The sequence below is a fragment of the Netta rufina genome (assembly GCF_964035555.1).
Source record: "Netta rufina genome assembly, chromosome: 4".
Classification (NCBI taxonomy): domain Eukaryota; kingdom Metazoa; phylum Chordata; class Aves; order Anseriformes; family Anatidae; genus Netta; species Netta rufina.
Window position 1 is genome coordinate 10,656,423 of NC_140127.1, and position 24,617 is coordinate 10,681,039.

Sequence of the window (24,617 nt, forward strand, 5' to 3'; positions counted from 1 at the left end):
GATAACAAGTTCCCATCTTCCATCCTGTAATTCCTCACAGAAATAATTAAATTCCTTTTAGAGTAAGTTGAACTTACACAAATTAGTTTCAAAGGTACCTAGGTAAGTAACAGTATTCGGCACTAGTGTAATGTTCTCAGTCTGCTGAATCACACTGCTACGATCTGCAAGCACCAGGGAGGTGAAATCTATTGCCTCGAAAAGATAAGTGTTTGAAGAGTGGGTCTTCTCCCTCAAACCAACCCACTGTCACATGCTCTGCATCAAAGCCAACAGTTCCGCATTCTGCTTGCCTCCTTCTCTCCCTCTTAGTCCATTCATGCATGGTTGCTCATTTAGCATACCAAAATAGTCAAAATAAAAATTTTAGCTGGAAAAGTGGTTTACAGTACTGCTGATACATGACAGAGCAGTTAAGCCTCAATTCACGCACCAAGCACCACAAAAGGTTGCTAACAGTCCTGTTTGCTGCAAACCTTTACTTATATACCTCAATATGTACAACGTGTGTTATAACTGAAATAAAAATATAGAAATAAAACATGCAACAAAAAAAGACAAAAGATTACTCTGTGCCAAGATTATTTGGACAACTTCAAGGACAATTCTCAATAACCATTCTTCACATGGTTCTCTCTATGTTATAGTTATTTAATAATACATAATGCTAAAGCTTCTTGTTTTAAGAGCTTCTGCTTGAGGCCTTACAACATTTTCTTGTAATAATGCTTCTAAATGATAAAATCTCCTGTAAAACTGTATTTGCACCTACACAATTTATGGTAGAGCTTTTTGGTTATATTGAGCAGGATTATCTCAGGGGAAAAATCTATATTTCACAAAGGAAAGAGCCTAACAATGCCTGGCTTTTCCCAAAATAGCATGTAGGACTCTGCTGCTTGTTTTAAACATGACTGTGACTTTTCTTAATGTCACTGGAATTATTCTTGCACTATAAATACAGAAAGCCCTTTGCACAAGTGTTTATCAATATCTGCATAGTGCCCTACAGGCCTTTTATTGTATAGTGAAATTAAAAATAAATTAGAGGCACATTTATAGCAGCACTGTGTCTGTTTAAGTCAAATTCCCACAATTGTTTCTTTGGGGAATATGTGCTCATTTAGCCAGTGCATGTTTTTCACAGGGCTCCCAGTGATGTGCAGGAGCTGGCTGGAGGATGTTATCACTTCTGCTGTGGATGCAGAAGCGCTTGGTGAAGTGTCCTGCTTTTCCTTCACAACCTTGCACTGCAAAATGCACAAATGAATTACATACTCTGACTGCTCTTTATCTGAAAGCACTAGTTCATCACATAAAAAAATTACAAGTGTCAAGTGGCATAAGTGTAATGAAAATAAATTTGCTCTCCTTTGATTTTCTCTTCATATTTCTGAATAGGTTATTGCACTGTATATGCTGTAATAATATAATTTCCAATGGGTCTTGATAAGTTGTTAAGAGAGAAAAATATATTACACTGTGTGGTAATGTCTTGCAAAGACAAATATTCTAGGGGAAAAGAAAAGGAAAGAGTGATGGGTAGAAGAGATTATAACAGAATAATCAATAAAAATTAAGTAATTTTCAAAAGAGATCAGTGACTAGTGACTTCAGAAAAAAAAAAAAAAAAGCCACAACTTGAGACAGTTGTGACTGGAGTTGATTACTAATATACCTGTAATAATATTTTAGTAGGTGGGATGATACAACAGTACTAATACAAATCGCAATAACTTTCTTTCTCCTCCCTCTCTACTTAAATCCAGACATTAAAAATGATGCTGCAGGTCTGCATTACATTAATAGAAAGAAAAACTGAAAGAACTTAAAAGCTTGGCAGACAAATTCTTTGAAGTTTTCTGTTCTACAGCCAAATGTTCTAGTTGACTCCAGCTGACTACAATGGATAGATGGGTGAACAGGGAGGCCTCTGAGTGCTTTCTTGGCACATTGCCACCTACTGAATGGCAGCTGGTAATTAATAACCTTTAACTAAACAATAACTCATACAGGATTAAACTGCCTTACAAATGCTATGACTTGATGTTGCTGAAATTATTGTGACCTAATTTTAAATAAGCGTTTTCAATGAAATCATCCCCTGACCCATTCTGGATGTATGGCTTGGCTTACAAGGGAAATACAAGGAATTTTTTTGGATGATTCTCTTGTCAAATACATTTCCGAGTTAAGCAGCCTAAAAATATGCCTAACAAAGTTAAAGAATAAAAAGCTAGCCTACTACATGTTGAACTGAATGTATTCGTCATGCCTCAGATAAGGGGTAATTAGTATATTCATAATTCTGGATTCCAAATGGTAAAACAGAATCATAGAATCGTGGAATCATTAAGGTTAGAAAAGATCTCCAAGATCATCTGGACCAGCAGTCCCCCTACCATCAATATTACGCATTAAACCTTAAAATTCCCCAGGGATGGTGACTCCACTGTACAGCAAATGTAAACCAGAAGGACGACAACAACAACAATAATAATAATGAAGATGATATATCACTGCAGGAACAGGTAGGAGTACAATTTGGGGAAGATTCACCCAATTAAAGGCAAAAGAATTTTAGACACTTTGGCTACTTTCATGTTCATGTTGTAACTATGAAATTCAATCTAAAACATCTTGTGTTCCAGGAACTCTTCAAAAGAAAATAAAGCATTAGAGAAAAGAATAAAATGGCAAACTACGTGTAGGGAAAAGAGTTTTAGTTTGCATTATACATGTATACTAGCCTAAACAATGAATCAAGAGTGAAGATGTAGAAGCAGACTTGGAAGAGGAAAACACACAGTTCTTTAGTGTGTATGTCATGCAGCACTGGGGGACTAGTTATGCTAATGTGCACTTGTTTAAGCAAATGAAGGCTTGCATTGACCACCAACGATATTAGTAATTTAAAAAAAAAAAAAAAAAAAAAAAAGAGAGACTTAGGCATGTTGAAGAAACACTATAAAAAAACAGTACCTAATTTATGTTTTAAGTGATCTCTGTTTTGGTAATTACAGTTTGATGTAGTGTGTACAATTACACACTATAGATAAATAGCCTTTTTGGACCAACTTTAATTACTTTAATTTGATTAAAGAGTTTTTCTGTCTGTGCTTGCACTTAGCTGGATGAAAATATCATCAGCTCATCTAATCTGAAGAATAAAGATCCTTTTGTTTAATAGAACTGTCCACATCCCTTTAAGTCACAAACAACGTAGCAAAAGGCATACAATAACCATCAGCAGTCCTGGGGTGTATATGTCTTATCTTATTTTGCTTATTTTTCTATAACACAATCTGCACAGGTAAAAAAATAAAAATAAAATAAAATGCTGCCTTAGAAGCCCAGATCCTACAGGCAGATACTGAATTAGGAAATATGAATTTTGCTATCATAAACTCATATACACACCCTTTTAATAAATATAATAAAATAAAATATTAATATATTATTAAATAAATATATTACATACTATGTATTATATAAATTATTTATTGATAGTGATATGTATAATGCCATTATAATAATCACCTAATATATAGAAGTAGTATATATAAATATAATATACAATATCAAATAATAATAATAATATAAATATAATATGTATTTCTTCCTCCATTTCTCAGGTACAGAAACCATGGCTTTTAAATGATAACCTCGACATTTTCCAGTTACAGAGAAATGAAAGGAAGAGTTCAGCATGCCTTGGTGGTCTCTATTCGTCCATTTAGATTGGGTTTCTCCTTCTGTAAACGTTTGTAAAGAGATGAACAAACAGGCAGCACCAAGGCAGCTGTGCAGTTGTGACTCCCTACTAATTCTTGGGGTGAGGATGATAGTTTAAACACAGGTGATCTTTTTGACGAGGACGTTTCAGGCTCTGCAAGATTTCACCAAAAAAAAAATTTCTGAGAATCTTAGGATTGCACTACAACCAATTAAATTACCATGTCCAGCACTGCTGAAATTGTTATCCTTCACCTTCAAAAACATTAAAAATGCAAATTAAATATATATTGTATTAACTGAATAAAACATGAAGCTCTCTTGCCCTCTTATAATAATGCAGAGCAAAGAGCAAAAAGTGAATCAGGCAATAAACTTGAGCTTGTCTCTCCTGAAGTTGGAATCTGTGTTGGAGTAAACAGATTTAATTTGTTAGTACACTGAAAACAAAGTGTTATTGAAAACAACCTGAATGTGATGCTATGGGAAATGGGAAAAGGGAAAGGAACGGAGTCACAATGCTCATAAATGTCAAATTCTTGCTATTCAGGTATGGTGCCTTTCCACTGATAACAATTATAACCCTCCGAAACATCTCAACCCCATCCCTGATTTTCTCAGCTTCCTACAATGCACATTATGCTAAATTGCACTCTTGGGAGCCTCTGAAAATTGAGAATGGCGATTGATATTAACTCAGCCAAGGGAACGTTTCTCTCTTCTCCTTGGGCATTTGCATTGCATTGTCATAGCCTTGCTTCTTGTGACTGATTATCATCACACCATTTGGCAGCCCTTCTGAACAGCCCAAATACTGATGCTGTAAACAGACAGGAAGGCTGAGCTGCTGGCTGCATGCTGCTGCAAAGAGAGAGATGGGAAAAACAGCACCACCATTCAAAAAAAATAAACAAACAAAGATCAATTTTCAGTATGTTTATATAATTTTCTAGAAACAGTTTCATTCATAAGGAGAAATATTTTCAAATTAGTAAGGCTAAAATAAATATCTGTAATCCAAGAATTTTAGGAGTTAGCTGATGAAATAATAGCTAATCTGATAGTAGTAAATTTTCGTTTGCCCCCCCTTTTTTTTTTTTTCAATAACACTTGGAATACTGAAGATTTTCTGCAATAACACAAATAGTATTTTTGCAAAACTGAAGGAGAGTAACCCCGTAACTACAGGCCTCTCATTGCAGTATTGATGATCATAAGCAGAATAATGAAAACCTACCCAAGTTGATAAAAAAAAAAAAAAAAAAAAAAAAAAAAAAGAGTACAGGTTTTAGTCAGTACCCATCAATCTGATAACTGTATTAAGTTGAGATGCAGTGCAGGTACACTTGTAAAAAAAAAAATAATTATTATTATATATATACACCCAAATATATATTTGAGAACTGGTTTTAGAAAATCCAAAATTAACTCCAGTATAAACTGCTATTTACATTGATAGGCAAAACTGTATGAAATGACAACTGTCCCTAGGAGCAGCAACTAGTAAGACCACAGGACTTTTTTTCCTGTAGTGAAATCTCATATACGTTACTTACTCTGCTGAAAAATAAATGCTATATAAAACCTCCAGGCGTCCTGATAATTTTTCTTCTGCCTTCTCCTAATGCTCTGCTTCCATCTTCTCCAAAGCAAATAATGCATTTACATACACAGAACTAAGCATCAAAAAAATCAAAGCAAAGCATCCTAAAGCAGAGCAATGAAACTTTGTCTCAAGTTTGATATTTGAATATCATAGATTCTACCTGCATAGAAATTTGTTCCAAAATAACTATTCTTATTTTCATATACATATCTTCATGGACATTCATAGCCAACATTCTCTGTAGACCAGAAGAGACCATAAAAAGATCTGTTCAGAAATAGTTAATCCTCTTTTAATTTATATCCTAGCTTAACACGAAATGTTTTCTTTGGGTTCAAAGTAACTTTCACCCCACTTTGTCCCACTGGAGTTATAATCTTATCTTTCTTGTTCCTAGTCCATATGACCACTGCCCTGCAGACCACTAGTGAGGAGGTCTGCAACAGGGAATCCAACCAAGTAGCATGTGCTTTTTCCAAATGTAGTGAAGTCCAAAGCACAGCATACAGAAAGACAAAACTTGGTTCAGTTGTTTAAAAAAACAGACTGGAAACAGGAAAAGTAAATCTCGTTATACAGACCATTTAAGTTTACACTTCCGTAACTATGAGAGACAGTGACAGACCAGATATGAAACCTTATTATTAAATTTAAGTCACGTGTATATGGAGATAATTAAACAATTTAAGAAACAATTAGACTGCATACTCTCTTAATGAGCTCTAAGAGAGTTTACAGACAGACTACCAAAGCTAGATAAACATTTCAAAGTTTCTTTCATCCAAGCGTAACATACACGTGGGAATTATATCCTGCTTTTCTAAAAATTCTAGTATTTCCAAAACCGCAGTCTATTCCATCTAGATACATATTCCAGCTGCCAGATGTAACAACTCTGCATGACAGATGTGTCTGCCAAGTAATTTTTATACCAGGTAAAGCTTTAGGGAATGTCTATTTGAAATGCTTAAGTTGCTGCTACAACGATAGGTTTAAAGGAAGAGATTATTGCTGCATTTTAAGATCACATCGTGTATGTTCTTGTAGCCTTGGTAACTATAAGAATTTTATCACCAGTTAATATCCTGTATGTACCCACACACTTCTTTATCCAAAACTATTCTATTGTTTGAAGGTGGTGGTGTTTTTTCTTTTCCTCTATAATTGCAGTACTTTCTTTCCCATTGATGTATTGCTATATATAAATACCAAGAGTTCATACATATGCCTAATTTGAGGAAACAACTTCAAATTCCCTTTATTAGCTGAAAAATGCAAACCCACCTCTTTCTTGCAATGTCATTGTTCATAATCCAACAGAGGTTACAGAAATCGGTTTCTACTCATCGTTTTCTCCCATTTTGAAAGTGAGAGCTATAGAATTAGCCTTAAATACTCCTTATCCATTTCTGTAATCTATACACAATTAAAGATACACCTCCCCCATGGGAGATAGCTTTTCATCTCTAGTAACAAAATTTTAGAGTCCTCAGTAGAAAGTGGGGCTGGAAGGTAGAAGAGATTCCAGATTAGTCAGCCATATGAGACATAAATTATTCAAATCGTGAAAAGTAGGTGCTCATTTCATGTTCCAAAAGAACCATGTTTGTCAATGTATTCCAGTTCTTTGAATGATATAATTTACTCTTGCTTGATAAATGCTAACAATTAATAATTCGGCTAAAGTGCTTCTGTGTGCATCACAACTGATACCCTCAGAGACTGCAATCCTTTTATTCCTCAGGTTCCACAAAGAAATGGAAAGAAGTAGCACAAGCTTCTTCACACCAGTGTTTCTCCAGCTTTTCTGTGGTCTTTATAGAGGAAACAAGATACCTATTTAGTACTAAATTGTATCATGTACTAAAATGATCAAAAAGCCTCTTAACCCTTTCAAGTATCCCAATATACACACCACAAGGTTACTTAAAGCTTTCCAACCCTGCAAAATCTGAGTATGAATAACAAATATGAATATTCTGATAATATGCATAAAGACTTATACTTCTCCTTTGAAATCGAAATGGCCAGCATCTCAAGGAACAGAGCAATTTACAAAGTTAGAGGAAGTGATAATATCCTAGACAAGAGAATCATCATTCACTCTGTAACCTGCAGCTGGGCAGCAAGTGAAGATCTCCTGTGCTGCAAAGGTGTCACCAAAAACTACATTTGGAACCCTTGCTTCTGGCTGGGATGTTTGTTTCTCAAAAAAGCGTGAGCCTTTTTATATAAGGGATACATTTCTTGCAATGAATCCTATAATGCTTCCCAAGTGGCTCCATGTCACCATTAATATTCAGAATCTGAGGAGGTTGCAGAGATTAAAGACTGCAAGCCATTTTTATTGTGCTACAATCCATAAACACCTACACTTTTGTTTACTCTATTTTTTCATTTTCCAGAAAGCATTACAAAAGCCATCATCAAGTTTTTGTTTTAATATTTGCAATTTGTATATTTTATAAAGATCTAGCATTAAAACCACTGCATTCAAACATGCATGATATTAAGCTTGTTAAGAAAGGCACTAACAAATATTTAAATACTGCTTACACATTTTTCTTTATACCATCCCTCACTGTTTTCCTACAAATCAGTAACACAGTTCAGCTTGTCAGTCTGTGAGAAAGAAATATCTGGAAAAAAAAAATATGATGGCAGTTATCCACTATCTCATTCGCTACGTTGCTTCTGTTACATTTTGACAGACCTTCCTTTAATTCCCCATATTTCTGCTAGTTTTACTCAGATTGAATCCCCTTTGCATTGTGAAGGTAATCAATAGTCTGACTTGAATTATCCAGGAAATTCTAGTTGAGAGTTGGTTGAACCAAGATCTCATGCAGCAAGCAATTTTTACAAAACATGGAAAATAATACAGTAAGATGTATTATTTTTATTCCATTTCTGTTATTTTCAGCATTAACATTGGATAAATCACTATGGCAGACATTGTTGGGTCCATGGATATGTTACATTCAATATTTTCCATCTTGCTATTGTACACCTAATCTCACTTAAGTTTTCAGAAAGATTCGCTGAGCCTGCTGCTTCCAACACGAGTAACCATGCTGTTCTTCAGAGGTAAGTCAGAGTACTGAATTTTGACTTTTCCATGAGACAAGCTATAGATTTGTGCTTTTGTTTTAGCTTATTGTACATTTATGTTATAGAAATTGTATTATACATTCATGTTATAGAAATTGTCTAGACACAAGCACTGTCAAATAACCAGTGACCAGCAAGGAAAAATAAAAGGGATAAATTGGGCATGGGAAGAGAAATGGATATGTTATTGTTATCCCTAAAACAAGAACTCAAGAAGTTTTCTAGAAAATTTGTTTGTGGAGAAGGATGTGGAGAAGTTTAACAATACAAGAAACAGTGACATAAAGAAAAATTTCTCAAAATTCTTTATCAAATCAGATGTGAAGCCACTTATCCACAGACAGTTTTGAACTCATTTTTAAGTTCTAGAATGAATTACTTCTTCAGTTTCAGATAAGAAAAAGGCATCTGCTGATTCATAGCAGCTTCTAACTTTCCCATAAAGCTAGACTGCACATGAACCAAATGTCTGAAGAGCAGAAAGTCACCTAAAAATAGAGTTGAAATGTATATGATCCGGCAAATTCGTTACCTGGATCAACCTCATTGTGGGACTGGACACGAGAGTCCAAGTTAGAAATTCCTATTATGTTCATCAACATTCATCACACAATCTTCATGAACTTCACTTGCATCAACAAAAAGGATTCCCCACACCAAAATGAACATATCATCATCTCAGCACCAATGAAGGTAGACAATCTACATTTGCTCCATCCCTTCACTGCATTACGCAACCACAAATTCTCCACAGTTATTACACACTCCAGCAACAGCAATGATCATGCTGTTGTTAAATGCATTTATCAGGCACATTTCACTTAAAACAGTGATTTGAGCTTGAGAACCATTCTACACAAATTCCATGGTGTCTTAGGATGACAGCACTAGCTAAAAACAAGCATCTTAACCATCTGCCTTTCCTGTTGAATGTATTGATATGAGAAAGGAGTGGGGAGTAGCCACATCCAGCCCTATCTGTTTCATCCACAACTGCTTTTTATATGTGGAATCCAATTCTTAAAGAATTGTGATTCTATGTAACACATCCCAACCCATCGACTGATTTTTGGTGGCATTTTGCCTGTGAAGGACCTGAACCTGCCTCGACCAAGCCTTATTGACCCAAAGACTCAGCTGGTGGAAGGTTTAAGTACTATTTTATATGAACTATGACTGCTAATTCTCCCTTCTGACACAAAAATAACTTCAATAATACATTTTCAAACAGAAATTGGTGATGGTCAAGTGATCCCATGCAAAGAGGAAGAAACAAAACAGTCTTAGGGAAATTCTTCATGGTGTATTGTAATGCAAACGTTAAAATGTTGATTTCTTCCAAAGCTCTCCAAATAAAATGAGGTGACAAATATTGAAAAAGAAGTATGTCTATGCTTAAAGAACAGTAAATTTAGTGTGACTCACAGGGAAAAGTGACAATTTTGTGCAGGGATGACCTGGACGGTGATCTTTTTTAAAAGGTTAATCCTCCAAATAACGAAAGGCAATGAAAAAAAAAAAGTTCCATCCTATTACAGAATTGAAATGTATGTGATCTACCCCTTGATGCACTGAACTCAATTAGTCAAGCACACAGAAGAGTAAGCTCAGCATTTGATCCATCTGTGTCAAAATAGGTTAAAATGAAAAATAAGTAAAGACAGAAAATATTGGAAAGGCAAAAAAATCAAGTAGTAGTTATCTTCTTTCATGTATACCTATTTACTTCCTGTTCCTTTCTTATATCAGAGAATTAGGATTAGCAAAGACTTCAGAATGAAACTCAAAATTTCACATGTTCTAAGTAGTACTACTGAGTCTTTTTCCAAGTGCCTTGACAGATCTTTCTTTTAACATCACCTCACACTTCTGATTTCACTCATTAGAGAGCATATTAGCTGTTAGACCTAGGCAATTAAAAACAAACAAACAAACAAAACTACCTCCTTTTGGTAGTCTGAATTTTATCTTCTCTGAACATTCCTCTTCCCTGTTCAGGAGTTGAAGTAGTGGCACCTCTTTTCACTGCATGAGTGACATCTCAGAAATGTAGGAGTCTTCTCTGAAGGCAGTTAGCTGCATCTGTATTTGGCCATTAAACCACAAATTCCTTTTGGTTTCTTGCATCCAACATTACCAACCTTTGACTGCACCTGGAAGGGGAGATCATGCTCCCTTCCCATCTCTTTTGCAAGGGCTGACTATCACAAGGCTTGCCACTGAGACACAACTTGGCATTAAAACAAAACATTTTTGAAAATGGAAGTCGCTTCTTGCTTGCTTCCCTTCCTGCACCAGGTTACAGAAGATTGGGATGAACAGAAATCTTTTCTCTGTGACATTAAACTGTAATTTCTGAGTACAGCTCTGGTACTTTGTGATGACAGAGTCCGATATATCACAACCCTTTTGTCATAAGACACAGAGTCAGAAGAAAAACCTCTGTAGACTTTCACTTATTTAATTGCATTTTGTGGCCTCACACTCAGGAAGGTTCGTTCTGATTTCAGCTTTTTCCAGATATCACAGGTCATGGCTATGACCTGCAGCTACATTTTCTGCTTCGGGCAATAATAGAGCTATAGCTATGTGGAACAGCCCAGAGAAGCAGGATACAAAAATGCTGCTAAATTCTACAAATTTCTGCAGAAAATATGCCCTTAAAATAAACAGAAAAATTACTGAGTTTTTAAAGGGAAAAAAAATCAAAAGGGACAGTAATCAAAACAGCTAAAGTCACATCAACAGTTGAATAGAATGAGTGTTAAAGTCCAAGAGCAGACATTTTTTCAAAAAGATAACATGAGGTTACGTTTTCTGGTACAAGTAGTGTTCTAATAAAACTCCACCTAGTTTCCAAATCTCTCTAACTGCTCTCTTTTGATCAGATCATTTTTCATAAATTGATATTTAGTCAAAACTACCTGCTTGTATACAATATAAAGGTTCTGTTTAACAGGGAACTTGGCTAAAATATAATTAATTTCCTTATCTAGGAGAATGACCTTCATAATTTACTTCAGGCTTCACCTCTAGAGTGTCATGGCTCATTTCCTCATTATCAGAATTAGATTTTAAAACACTCCTGTCCTCCATAAAATACATTTTGTCTCTGATTATATACCTATAGAGGAGTGTGCTTGAAATTATTTGTACCACATACATGCCCAAATGTTTCAGATGCAGATCAGAATACAGGCTGTGCTCAAAGTGCTAAGAGATTAGAAAAACAACAACAAAAGATATAAAGATGAAGATAAAAGAAAACATAGGATGTGATCACATGATATAAAGACTTAGTGACTTTTACTTAATTCAGAGAATTTGGGAAATGCAGAAGCACAACTCCCAAATTATCATTAACGTTACTTTTAAAAAAAGGATTTGGGAAATTACTTTCACATACCAGAAACAACCCAAACCAGTTGTTGATTGCTTGGTAGTTGCCAGCACATGCTGTGAGGCCTGCCTGTGAACATGCATTTCTAGTTGGACAGTGATGATTGACTGCTGGAGTGATTTTTGTGGACAGCACTTCTCAAAAAGATGTGGAGGAAATCTGGATAGGATGTCCATTACTTATTTAAGGAGATTGCTTTGGGGGACTAACAGCCTAGGGTGCTAGATAAATAATTGGCATCTGGGAAGATGAAGCACCTCTCATTTGCTTTGTCTCTATACTTCTGTTTGATAAAATACCCCAAAAGCCTTCAGGCACAGTGGCTTTAAACATTTAAGTGTACTACTGATATTATTTAATCACATCACAATTTGTATTGCCCTCTTTAAAGTAAACTACTAGCAGCATGTCAGAGTACATTAACACAGCAAACTGAAGTACTGTCTTTAATATATGAAAGCACGTACTGGGCACTTGAACTGTGAGTGGAAAAACGCACATTGCAAAACCAGAAATGATCTGATCTCGATTTAAAGTGCCAGTAGTGCAAAATATCAGCCTATATAGTTACTACAATGGTGATGTGAGAAAATTCACTCTGCACTCCAGCATCAAAGGGCTTTACACTTGTCCAGTTATTTACTCTTTTTTTTTGATTCATTTTTTTAAAAGAGGAAAAAAAGGCTAGTAGCCTGCCTGAGAGTCACATGCTTTTTAACCAAAAGTCTGGGAAAGAAGTTCTTTCAGGACCATTTAAACTGCTGTCTGTCATTTGAAAGCGGAGGCTCTGTGACAGAAAGTTCAAAATACAGCACAAAAAATTAATGTTGAGCCAAACTTTGGCAACTGGTGTTCACTTTAGGAAAATCACTCCTGCTATTTTAAAGTCACGAGAAAGTATGAGGAAAGAAAGACTGAAAAAAGGTAATGAGGGTATGCAATGCCAAATCCTAAATGCCAACTCCTTGTTTTGATGCATGGTCCCACGGAAATGCCTCCAGCTGTATTGATCACTCTGAATGTTGTGATAGGGCTGAGTGTAACAGTGGGATGCTACTAGGTTTCCTGGTCACCTGAAGAGAAGAGGTTTCCATGGAAACTCCAGTATTTTTTTCCCCTTAAACCACAACAAAGATATACAGCAGTCACGAACCATGTGTTTGTTGGGTTTTAGGCACCCGCTGAGACAACATGGAGAACAATAACTACAGATGCCAGGATTTTGCCCTGCCTTGCACCATACAAGGCCTCTTACCCCTTCCTCCTCACTTCTTTTCCTCAGCTATTTGGACACTATCCTTCAGAAACAGCTCTTCAGCTGCACTAGTATTTCTAGTTTAAACTTGATCTCTAGTTTAATATTCTCAGATTTGCCATCTGTGAATGCTGTGGACTATTGAGGCTTGCATCTCTTTTCCTGAAAGCATGTTTTTAACATTGTATAAAGTACTCTGGAAAAAGCCATTCTTGATGGAGTGAATGATTTTATTTATTTTACTTTTATTTGGTTTTAGGGAGAGTGGGGGTTGAGCTGAACGTTGTTTGTTTGTTTGTTTTTTTATCTTCAAGTATCTGGAAGTCAAGCACAGTTTACAGCTGCCAGATTTAGTGTTCAAGCTAGAAACAACTATACTGGAAGTTGCACTGCAAGTGAAGAAAACAGCACTACAGTAAGAACTCAGAACTAGAAAATACTGGAGCCCCAAATTCAATGTCAGGAGAGCTGTGGAAGTCTTGCAATTACTGTAACTGCTGAATCAGTACGATGCCTTACTCAGAATAAATCTGGTCCTTTTACAGCTTGCAGTATGCTCTTGGTAAATTACCTTCAGGCAAAGGAAGGTCACAATAGCTTTGAAATTGTTGCTGAAAATGTGTTAAATATACATTCTGCTCCTCCTAAGCAAAGCCTCTACTGCATGCCCTTTTCTAGTTCAGTCAATACCTACTCTTCCCTTCTCCCTGATCTTCTCCCATGCAAGCCCTGTCTTCCCAGCTGTCACAGGAGTTGTAAAATCTGCTTTTTTCTTCAGCTGCCAACACTTGGACTCCTCATGGCATATTTCTGCAAATCTGATATGGCTGGTTTTGTGGGGTTTGTAGGACTAAAATGAGAGAAACGTGGAAGGGTACCAAACTTCCCACCTAGAGCTTTGGGAAAGGGTCAGCGCCACCACTGCTGCTACACTGTGCAATCGCATAAAGGGTTAGGTAATTCAAAAAGCATTTTGCCATATTTTCTGAAGTACTGAAGTGCAGATGATACATGCAGTTGGCAGTTGCCAACATTTCCAATAGTTTCTGAATTTACAATGGAATTTTATATCACTTCTGAAACAGTTCTACTCCTTTCCCCCTAAATATTTTATAGTTCAAATCCTAGTCCAAAATGATTTCCCCCCCCCCTCAATATTGGTATCAATATTTTTTCACATCAAAATCTATTTTATTGGGAAATAAGAAAGCAAACCTGGAATGAAATGGAAAGCCAATGAAGAAGGGCAAACTTGTAAAGGTTTAATCTCAAACTGAACATGCACTGGCTAATAAACAGCACCATGAAGGCTAAGAAATTCGAAGAAATAACTGACACAAAGTGACAGAAAGTTTAGCAGTCCATGCAATCTGTGGATTTAAACAGTTTTCCATAGCAATCAAAGAAACAGGAAAGGACAATCTTATTACACTCATCTAGTCCCAAAGTCCAAAGCAGATTTATCCATCAGGCCATAATTTCTGACCATAAAACTTTGCTTGAATAAAATCCTGCATGTGACCTTCATACACACTGCTGCCCTACAAACCTCTCTTACTCTACAGCTGAATCCCATTTAGTTATGACTCACTGCCTTATTTACTTCACTGATCACAATAAGCTTTCAAAAGCCATTACGAAGGCTTGAGTTGGTGTCTGTAAGCATACTCTGGTGACTAACCTGAATGACAAAAAGGTTGGTTAAAAAAAAATAAAAGTAAAACCTATATTTATATGATTGCAATGGGAAAACTTGTCGAACAAAGTGGATTTCAAACAACATCAGTCAAATCTATTTGTCATGCGCTTTAGGTAGCCTATAGAATAAAACATTGGATCTTTAGATCTTTATATTATTTAAGACAGGTAAAACATGTTATTGTCAAAACAAAACAAAACAAAACAAAAAAGTAGGAAAAAGGAGTAGAATAAAGGTTTGCAGTACCAAACAGAAACATTTGCCACAGGCTTTAAGATACTGGCAATAGATCTCCAAGGACCCTTCATACACATTGGGTATGGGTTCTGTTGAGCTCTGACAGCCCTCCAGATGCTGTGGGTGCCTCTGGCACTGCTAACATCTGCAGGGTTCGCTCTCTAACACTTACACGCAGGTGAAAATGGCAGTATAGGGACTGTAGAAAGTGTACTGCTGAAGGAGGCTGATCAGCAAAAGCCCAAGTATTATTCTCTGGTTCAAGCTACCATAGCCCGCCCATCCTCCACTTACCCTCTTAAATTTGGGATAGGAATTATGGCGAACAATAATACCTGCATCAGTGAAAAATGCTTTCCCCCAGATACACGTAAATCAGTATTAAAATAATAGGACTTTGTGGAAAACAGAAGACAAGGGAGACAAGAGAATAAGTAGCAGTGGACTGAAACCTAGTGGTGTCTAGCAAGGTAACTCGGCTGAGAATCCCTAGGAAGCATATATTTCACATGAGCCCTTCAGCAACAAGATTATCATATTATTAATGACAAATTAAGGATTGCAGGTAATACCAGGCCTTCAACCATAAAATTTAGCTTTTAATTACTGTATTGAAGTAAGCACATGAATAATAAAAAATGTGAGAGAGGTAGGAATGCAGTGATTTTCTGACAAACAAGAAAGAAGGGATGTATTTATTTTGATCTAATTCCCCATAAAAGAAAAAAAAAAAAAAAAGTCCATTCAAAAGAAATATAGATATGCCACCTTTCAAAACTAATTACAGTTTAAGTATATTGTGGAAGGCCTATCCCACCCCTATTTAAATACCGCTGTAAATTGAAGTCTTGGAAGAAAGCAAGTCTATGCTATTACAATATATATATAACTGGCACTAGTATAGACTCTAATTCCCTGTTTTGTAGTGCTTGCAGTATTAACTTGCTGCTGTGCAAAAACTGACTATCACTTTTTCCTTCATTGTCCATACAAGGACAACGTAAGTTCCTGATACCCCTTTGTACTACCCAAGGTTGGCACAGCACACACACACACAAAACCACAAACAAACAAACAAACAAACAAAAAAAAAAACCAAGCACAATCTTCCTCTCACTCATGCAGGCACACAAATATTTTGAGACCTCACATAAAAGAAGAGCATTATAAATATCGTGAAGTATCTTGCAGTGAATTAAGAGAGGAAGAGAGGAAGGAAAAATCCATATTATACATTACCATAGGTACATACACATTTCAGCAGCTGGATTACAGCTGTCCCAAGACGGTCTGGCACGTGCTACCTACTTGCCTCAGCCATCCCTCTTGGCCACACTCCTCTGCAAACCTGTGCCCACCCTGCTGCAGCTCCACATGCTAGCCACACACCTCACTGGTCCCTCACCCTCCTCATCCCAAATCATCTGCCTTGGGCTTGCTTTCCACCCACCACAGTCCAGCCTGCCCTCGATGCATCTGGATGGAGCGCCCCTACTGCCCTACAAGACTGAGACACGAACAGGCTGTAAAACTGCATGCATCACACTCACTGTTGGTCCTCTCTGGCACAGCATACACTGAAGGGGAGGAAAATTTCCCTAACTTAAAGAAAATCAATTTCATCTCCTATTTCTGTGCTCTGCAACATGCTTATAAATCATCCCTGAGGGCACTTCCAGTGATATTATGGGGCATGTCATTCACAGCTCTTCTGGAATAAAACCATTCAGCTTTGCCATACGGTTTCATTGCTCCAATCAGAACCACTAATGAGATGTCCTACGGTACAAATGGAAGACATTTCAGGACACCATAATAATTTATAAAAACAGATTCAGAGGAAAGAACATTAAGTACAGTACGTCAGCCAGTCCCATCAAATTAATTATCTTTACATTCAAAAAATATATATAAAATATCTGAGTGTTCCTGTTTACGTAGTTTTGGGAGTTGCTTTTAGCAAGCAACTCCCTAACTAATAAAATGAAAGAAAAGGTAGAGATCATACGTACTGACCATTTATTAAAAATACATTTGTAAGTATCTTCTCCACAAATGCCTCATTTTATCAGATCTTTGCTCATGGGCTTCCTGTTTTTTGAGATTTATAATCTGAGGTAAGTTTGTACGAACTTTTCCTATTCACTAAAAGCAGTATATTTTATACAAATTTAGACAGCTGTAACTTATCATTATGTCTAACACTTTAAATGAACATTCTGCCAAACATTGAAAGCTCTTATTTTTAAAGATTACCCTATGGTTTCAAGATGATACAGAAACAAGCCCAAATGCTTTAATGATATATATTTAGTATTTTCTACATTGCTTTTTTTTTTTTTTTTTTTTTTTTTTTTCCTCTAAGAATAGTTCTATTCATCTAAGATTTCTGTGTTTTTCTACTTACAGGTTGGACTCACTCCACACCCCCACCTCCCAAGGGATAAGGCATGAAATATGTGGCAACAGTTACAGATTCTCTTCCCTGCTATTAACATTTGTAAGAAATTCAATGAAGAACAGGAGAAAATTGACATAAAGATGCAGGAAAAAAAAAAAAAAAAGAAAAAAAAAAGAAAAGTGAGGAACCTGGCATGAAGTAATTGAAACATTACAGTACAATGCATATATTCAATTAGAACAAATTAAAAGCATACATATTAACTGTAGAAAAATAGGTTAACAAACACCTTTTCACAGATATTGCATGCGCAAGATTAAACTTTGTTCTTCACTGAAATTATACAAGGCTTTGCTAGCCATGGAGCTGTATGCAGCCATGCATTTACAAGAAACAGCTTTTACTGGCAAATACTTTCTTGAACTCATCAATATCACAACAGACCTTTTCCCCTTGACACATGATATTAAAACTTACGTCAAATCTACTCCATTCACGTTTCAGGTATTGACTATATTAAGTTATTTTCGAAAATGACAAATGTAACTGCTTGGCAAAAATGAGTAATTGAACATTGAAGTATAAGGTCATTAACTCCTTTGGCATGCTTTACTTTTCTAGACACTCCTACCTTCTTTAAACCAGAAATAAATAAATAGATTTCTTAAAACAAAGTTCTGTGAAATAATTTGCAAATGCTCTGACTCATTGATAAATGAAATTGTTAAATGTTACTGTTAATCGACGTGAATCGCAGAGCATCAACTAATATTATCCATCCGGACCAACTGGGAAAAACTACTAACAATGCAGAAAGTTTCTAAAAAAGATTGACCTCACTTAGCCATTTCCTCCCCTCTGGATTCTAAACTTACGTGATAGCTTCAGTTCTCATGATATTTTTTTTAAAGACTAGAATAGATTGAATTGATTTCATTTGAAATACTTTCAAATTCGCATGTTTTTCTGCTTCAGCCTTCTCAAAGTCCAGATTGTAATGCTTCTTGCCATACAGATCTATTCATTGCATGTACAAATGAAGCAAAAATATGAAATCATACATTTTCAAAAATTAAGAATGTCACTGACAAAAAAAAAAATTAGATAAGCACCTTTTTATTAACACTACCTTGTCAACAGCCCATTGAATCCAAAGAGATATTAACCTTTAACTTCACAGGTATTGCGGCAACAGTTTGCAAGTTAGCTAATTAAATCCGAAGTTCTACCTGAACTCAGAGTGGCCAACACAAGTATAGAAAGTCACCAATTTTTGTTTTCTTTTTAACGTAAGTCTAATAACATACCAACAATAAACATATGTTCTGTATCTCAGAAAGAGGGTAGAACAAGGAAGAGATACAAATGCTTAGGAAAAAAATTCGAATCCATATTTCTAAAGACTTCATATAGCTGTCTTTCCAGACAATTGCTCAGTCACAGTGGTGACTTACTAATCCAGCTCAGAGGGATTTCCAGTATTGACTCCTACTATCATCTTACTGTTATCAAAAAAAAAAAAAAACAAAAAAAAAACCAAACAACCAAGCAACATCTTCATCTCTTGCACAATAATTGGACAATGACAACAGATGGAGTGAGTACGCAATCATGCTGGACACAGGCAGCTTTCTGAGTCACCAGGTTATCTCTAATCCCTCCTATAAAAGAGGTAACTTCTTCAGGTGTATGTGCTGAAAAGGTTAGACACACCACAACCTATGCTTTCCAACTAAGTAAGCTGGTATTTGTGTGAAATGAAACCAAGAAGTAGTATTAAGAGGTCATAAAGAAAAGACTACTGGTTTGACAATAACTTCAAAACAGCCTGAAAAAGATGGAGGATGTAGTCAAACTGTCTGACTTCTTACCATTTTGCAATAGTCTATAATTGCAAAATAGATAAAAGCTCAAGTTTACAATCTGAAGTCACTAGACTGACACAAACCATACCAGCCAAATCCAAAATCAAAAGCATTATTTAATAGTCTACAGAAAAAGAACCCAACAAAAAGTACCAATGTCTTACAAAGGTAAGAAGTTACCATAGTAGTACTTTGCATACCTCTGAAGAAATAATAGCAGAAAATCAGTTTAGATACCTTACCTTCTTGAACTGCTTGAAATGGATTGTTGCCATCCACAAATGTCACTGAACACGTGATTTTCTCTGTTTGTAAGATTTCATCATTCTGGTTGAGATCAGCAACTGCCATTCGAAAGACTTCCTCATCTTTTTTGGCAGATTCATCAAAAATCGCCCCTTGGAAAAAGAAAAAAAAAAAAAAAAGAACAAAAATGAGGTTGCACATTTTTACCTGTAATATAATAAATAATTAATCATAAGTGCTTAAGACATATTTTATGCAATAACATCACCTCTTCATTCACTTCCAATGAGCAGTTCACTCAACACAGTGTCAAGAAGTTACTTCAAAATAATCAGATTTTCTGTGTTTTAACATAATTTAGGGCAGAAGGGGAAGAGAAGCATTGACTTTTCTCCTTCTGAAGCATTGAAATATTGGGGAACCCTGGCTCGGCACAAAACAAAGTATCTGTATAGGAACACTGCCAAGAAATAAGAACTAATTACCTTTCCAAAGGTGCCATTTAATACATTGAATGACCATGCTGGGCTAGGATTTGTGTTGAACATTATGTTTAGTGATAATTAAATAAAAATATAAAGTTCAAATAAGGTGAGAATAAGACTAAAATTGTAGTATCACTGGGAAAATGAGTTAGAATTGACAACTGTGATCAATAGACAGGTCAGCAGCTGATACACACTATTTCAGGTCTATTTCCTGTCAGATTTGTAAAACTACCATTCCAGCTAGCCATCTGACTTTTAAGTCAGTAAATTAAATTTAATAGGTTAATTAAAATCATTTCTCCCTTTATGAATCTGACAGAAAGTGTCTGTTCTGCCTTTTCCTCAAAACCTTCAAGCAGAGCATTGTAAACGGGAAACCATTAAACTCAGGAGGAGCTGGCAGAGTAAAGGCTTTCAAAGCTCATACAGCCAATTCTTCAGGTGTACTGAACAAGAATTCCCAGGCTAGAGGATTTAGTTTTTCACTTTGTTTAATCTATACATTTATTATTTTTAGCATCACTAATTTCCCTATTATTTTATTGTTTCTTGTATGAACTATTTAAGCAGACGTGGCTCAAATCCATGCAATGGTTCTATTAAGAATGTTTTATGGTTTAAAACCCCTAAATCATGTCTGTGAGGCTTTCAAGCACCTCTTTTTAGTAGATTAGAGTCAAAAAGGATGTCTCAAAAACAGACTTCTGAAAATTGTATTTATTGTTATTAAAATTCAGGTTTATTTATTCTTGAGTGTCCATTGTCAATCCAAAACTGAACTAAGGCAGTGTATGTGGTGAGGCAGCCAAAGATAACAGAAAATACTGATTACTGATGATTTCAGGAAAAAAAAAAAAAAAAAAACTGCAAGTAGCATGCGGAAAAGAACTGAAAAAGATTGACACAAATAATGGCTACTTTAAGAGAAGTAAACTTTATATACATTATTTATCATATTTTTCCACTGACCTCCAACACCCATATCCCTGCCAGCACCACTCATTCTATGTGAGCGTCATCTCTTCATACAAATCTGACCGCTTTGACTCGAGCGTTTTCCCTCCTGAAGCTGCTGCCATCTGGAACAGCTGTTCTTTACCTCTCCACCTCATTCACCTGTCATCTCTGTGCAAATCTCAGCTGAAAACATTCTTTTTCCTCCTGTGCCTCCATTTCTATTTCCCTTGTTTTATTTAGCTCCATAAAGCAAAGCCCCACATAGCTGAGAAAACACTAGGTGTGCAAGATGCTGAAAACTGTGCCTTCTCCATGAAAAGGACTATTTTTGTATCCAAGTAGTATTTAAGGGTATAAAACACTATCAAATGGAATATCCTAAAATATGCATCATTTTCTAATTGCTTAAACCAGTTTTTCTAGTCTCATAAAACTACTTGTGCTTGTCTTTTAGGTAGGGCACACCTATGCTGCTGATGACTGTACAACATAGCAAATATAGTTAGCAAACATTCAGAGGAACAATTTTACGTGGTTACTAAATAGAACTTAAAATTTTGAGGAAAAATGGAAAATAATGATAGCACTCAATCAAATTCTATTCCTGTAAAGTAATTCTGTAACAAATGCCTCAGAGGAGGAAGTGAACACGCTACCATTGCATGCACACACACGCAGGGCAGATGTTGACTCCACTGCAGAACACGGCAAAACAAAGAGCTTCCAGCCAACGCTGCAGAGTTCAGCTGGGAGATGTCACCTTAAGCCTGGTTTTGTTGCCAGAACAACACGGGTAACTTACAGAGCAGTGGATGCAGAGAAGTCCAAATTATCTAGAGTTTCTTTTGCATGAGCCATCACAGAAATTCACTTCATCCTCAGCAGAGAACTGCTTCCAAGACAGTGCATTCACCAGTTCAGGATCAAGTTTCTCAACAAATTAACTTTTCTGAAAATCTTCTTGTTTTCCACACACTGATATCCCTAATAAAATCATTTCTAAGCCGGATGCAAATCCTACCTCTGATGGCATCTGGACTTATAAAGTGCTGGGTTAGATGAAACTCCGTGCAATATTCAGAAACGATGCTTTTATTCACTGTACTACAAATGCTCCAGTTTTGCTCCTACTGTTGCCTTATTTCATTCATAGCTCCATGTATCAGGCAGAAATTTCAAAACTTCTCATCTCAACAATACTGTATCTGACGTTTTAAATAAGCTACCTTACAGAAATTACTGTATTACTCATGCGTCAGTTTATGAATATCTCCACCGGTAAAACAAAGAAATATGTAAATTATTTGGAGAAAAAAATGCAGCCATAATTCCTGCCCAAGTATCCTAGCTGGAATTAGGTTATCTTCCTTCAGAAACCACAACTTTATCCATTAGAAGATCTAATTTCGCTACACAAAAAGCTTTTTAAGATGCACCAAAGACAACACTGTTACTTTCAGGAGATGCCAGTGCACAGCAGCTTTGAACAGTGAGGAGAAAAGAAATTTTATTTCCTAATTGCTTGTCAAGGTTTGTTTAATTTCAGTTGATAAATAAAATTGTGAAATTGGAATTGAACTCTGGTGGACAGAAGTGAATTTTCTGATGTGAAACGTGCCTATTGAAGTTTTTACAGCTAGCTCTAAATACAGCCCTTAACTACTTTTGTATTGGAAGCTATCTTCTTCCCTCGCTGAGGCTGGATACCATGCTAAAATTCTGAAGCTTATTTTTCCAAACATATTCTTTTAACCAAGTCAAACAAAGAAAACAAAATAATAACTGAAGTTTATCACACTAACTTCTACATACTTTCTCCTTTCCTCACAAGCAGCTGCAAAATGAAAGAACTGGAACGACCTCAAAGTCGTTTGGACTATGTTTCCAAAATGAACACTTTTGGCTATGGGGAATAATTGTTACAGGAAGTAATGGAAAGCTGAAAGATGCAGCAAAATTATTCCTCCAGATACTGACTCTACAAAATGATGCAACAGTACTGTTTGGAAAAGGAAAAAAGTCTTCAAAATGATATAAAATTAGCTGCTGTTCATTTTTCTTCCACCCCCACTGCCCACCTCAGCTGAAAGAGGCCTCATACTAAACATGTCATTTCTAACTATACTCAAGGAGTATTGCCATGCTTGCATCAGGAGCCAGTGTGCTGACACAGCAATTACTTAAGACCAGTTTCCCCCCCCTGTTTTATTAGCATGTCATTACTTTCAGCTTTATTTCAGAATCCAGATGAGGACAGCACAAATGCAATTCTCCACTGGCTTTTTAAAAACCTTCAGCGCATCAATAATGTCTTGTAGCTTAGCAGAAAATTCTTGTTTTTTAACCATCTCATTCACACTCAATAAGGTCACCAGAAATCTCAATTTAAATGAACCTAGGACAAATTAGAAAAAGGTTTGATAATTTCGCCAAGCACCGATGACATCATTAGAAAGGCTTTCCAAAGATCGCTTGTCCTACCGACCTCAATATATAAAAACATAATCCAACTCATATATCATTGGCTATTTCTAGAGAATTTTCTCCAGCCTACTGGAATCAACCCAGAAAACATAAAAAATGAGACAGAAACTCATCATAACTGGAAGGATGAAATGTGACGAGATTTAACCAACATTCATGTTTTCACTGGCTAAGGAAGCAGAAAGTCCACTGCTTGCAGTGTTTTAAAGTATCATAATCTTATTATCTATGAAAGTATGACATTTCTGCACCTCTATGCCCCATGTTAGTTAATTTTGTGAGAGTATTTCATTTCAAAAGGGATGGGGAGTATATGGATTACATGCCATGTTAAGCTGAAGTCAGAGTTAAATTTCAGCTCATAAGCTTTTTCTTCACTTTCTCCATTCCACATGCATACCTCATCAACAAAAGCAGAATACACTTGGCCCAATAATTTACTAGTTCAGAAGTCCAGGAATGTTTGTAGAGGAAAAATACATATATATATTCTTATTCTAAAAGAGACACTTAATACAGCTGCTGAGAGAAGGAAATCCATGCTGTTAAGACTCAGGAGTGGAAGCTACTAGTTTTGAGTCCTCACGCCAAAACTCATCTGACATGTCTTGAAGGACATGTGAAATAAGGTTAGGAAGCATTAGTTTCTAGGTGCTTAAATCAATGGGGCTGATATTTTTGATCCTGAAAGATGGTGTAGGATAAAATCCCATGTTATTACTAGGGCACATGAGCATTCATGGGTTGGGAAATTTTGTATAAAATCCATTCCTTTTTAATTATAACAGCAAATGCCTAGTGGAACTGCAGACCATCAAGTTTTATTGACTCAATATGTACATGCAGCAGTGGATGGCCAACTATATAATGGAGGTACAAATGGAACAGAAGTCCTCCATCAGGACTCCTCTGTAGCACACGGGAGTTTCCAGCAGATGTGTCCTCAGCTCCCTCACATGTCACACTGCAGACACCAAGCAAGGCACAGGGCTCGGCTGTTGAGCCTCTTGGCCCTTGGGGACCGTAGTTGGTTCACACCCTGCCAACGTGGGGCTCTAGTTTAAGGCAGTGCCAGTCCCTTGATGTTGAAGTCAGCAGACTGGTTCATTTGTTCCCCAGAGATTCCTACTGCT

The 24,617-nt window shown here is 36.2% G+C and overlaps 1 protein-coding gene across 2 annotated transcripts in view; it reads right to left on the bottom strand.

Moving 5' to 3' along the window:
* GRID2 (glutamate ionotropic receptor delta type subunit 2) overlaps nt 1-24,617 on the bottom strand; it is a gene marked incomplete at both ends in the record, with an annotated part of 702,974 nt that overhangs the window by 543,306 nt on the left and 135,051 nt on the right. For both annotated transcript variants that reach the window (XM_084285976.1, XM_084285975.1), the window contains one exon: nt 19,552-19,707. In XM_084285976.1, the coding sequence (XP_084142102.1) occupies nt 19,552-19,707 (156 nt within the window). The remainder of the gene's footprint in view (nt 1-19,551; nt 19,708-24,617) is intronic.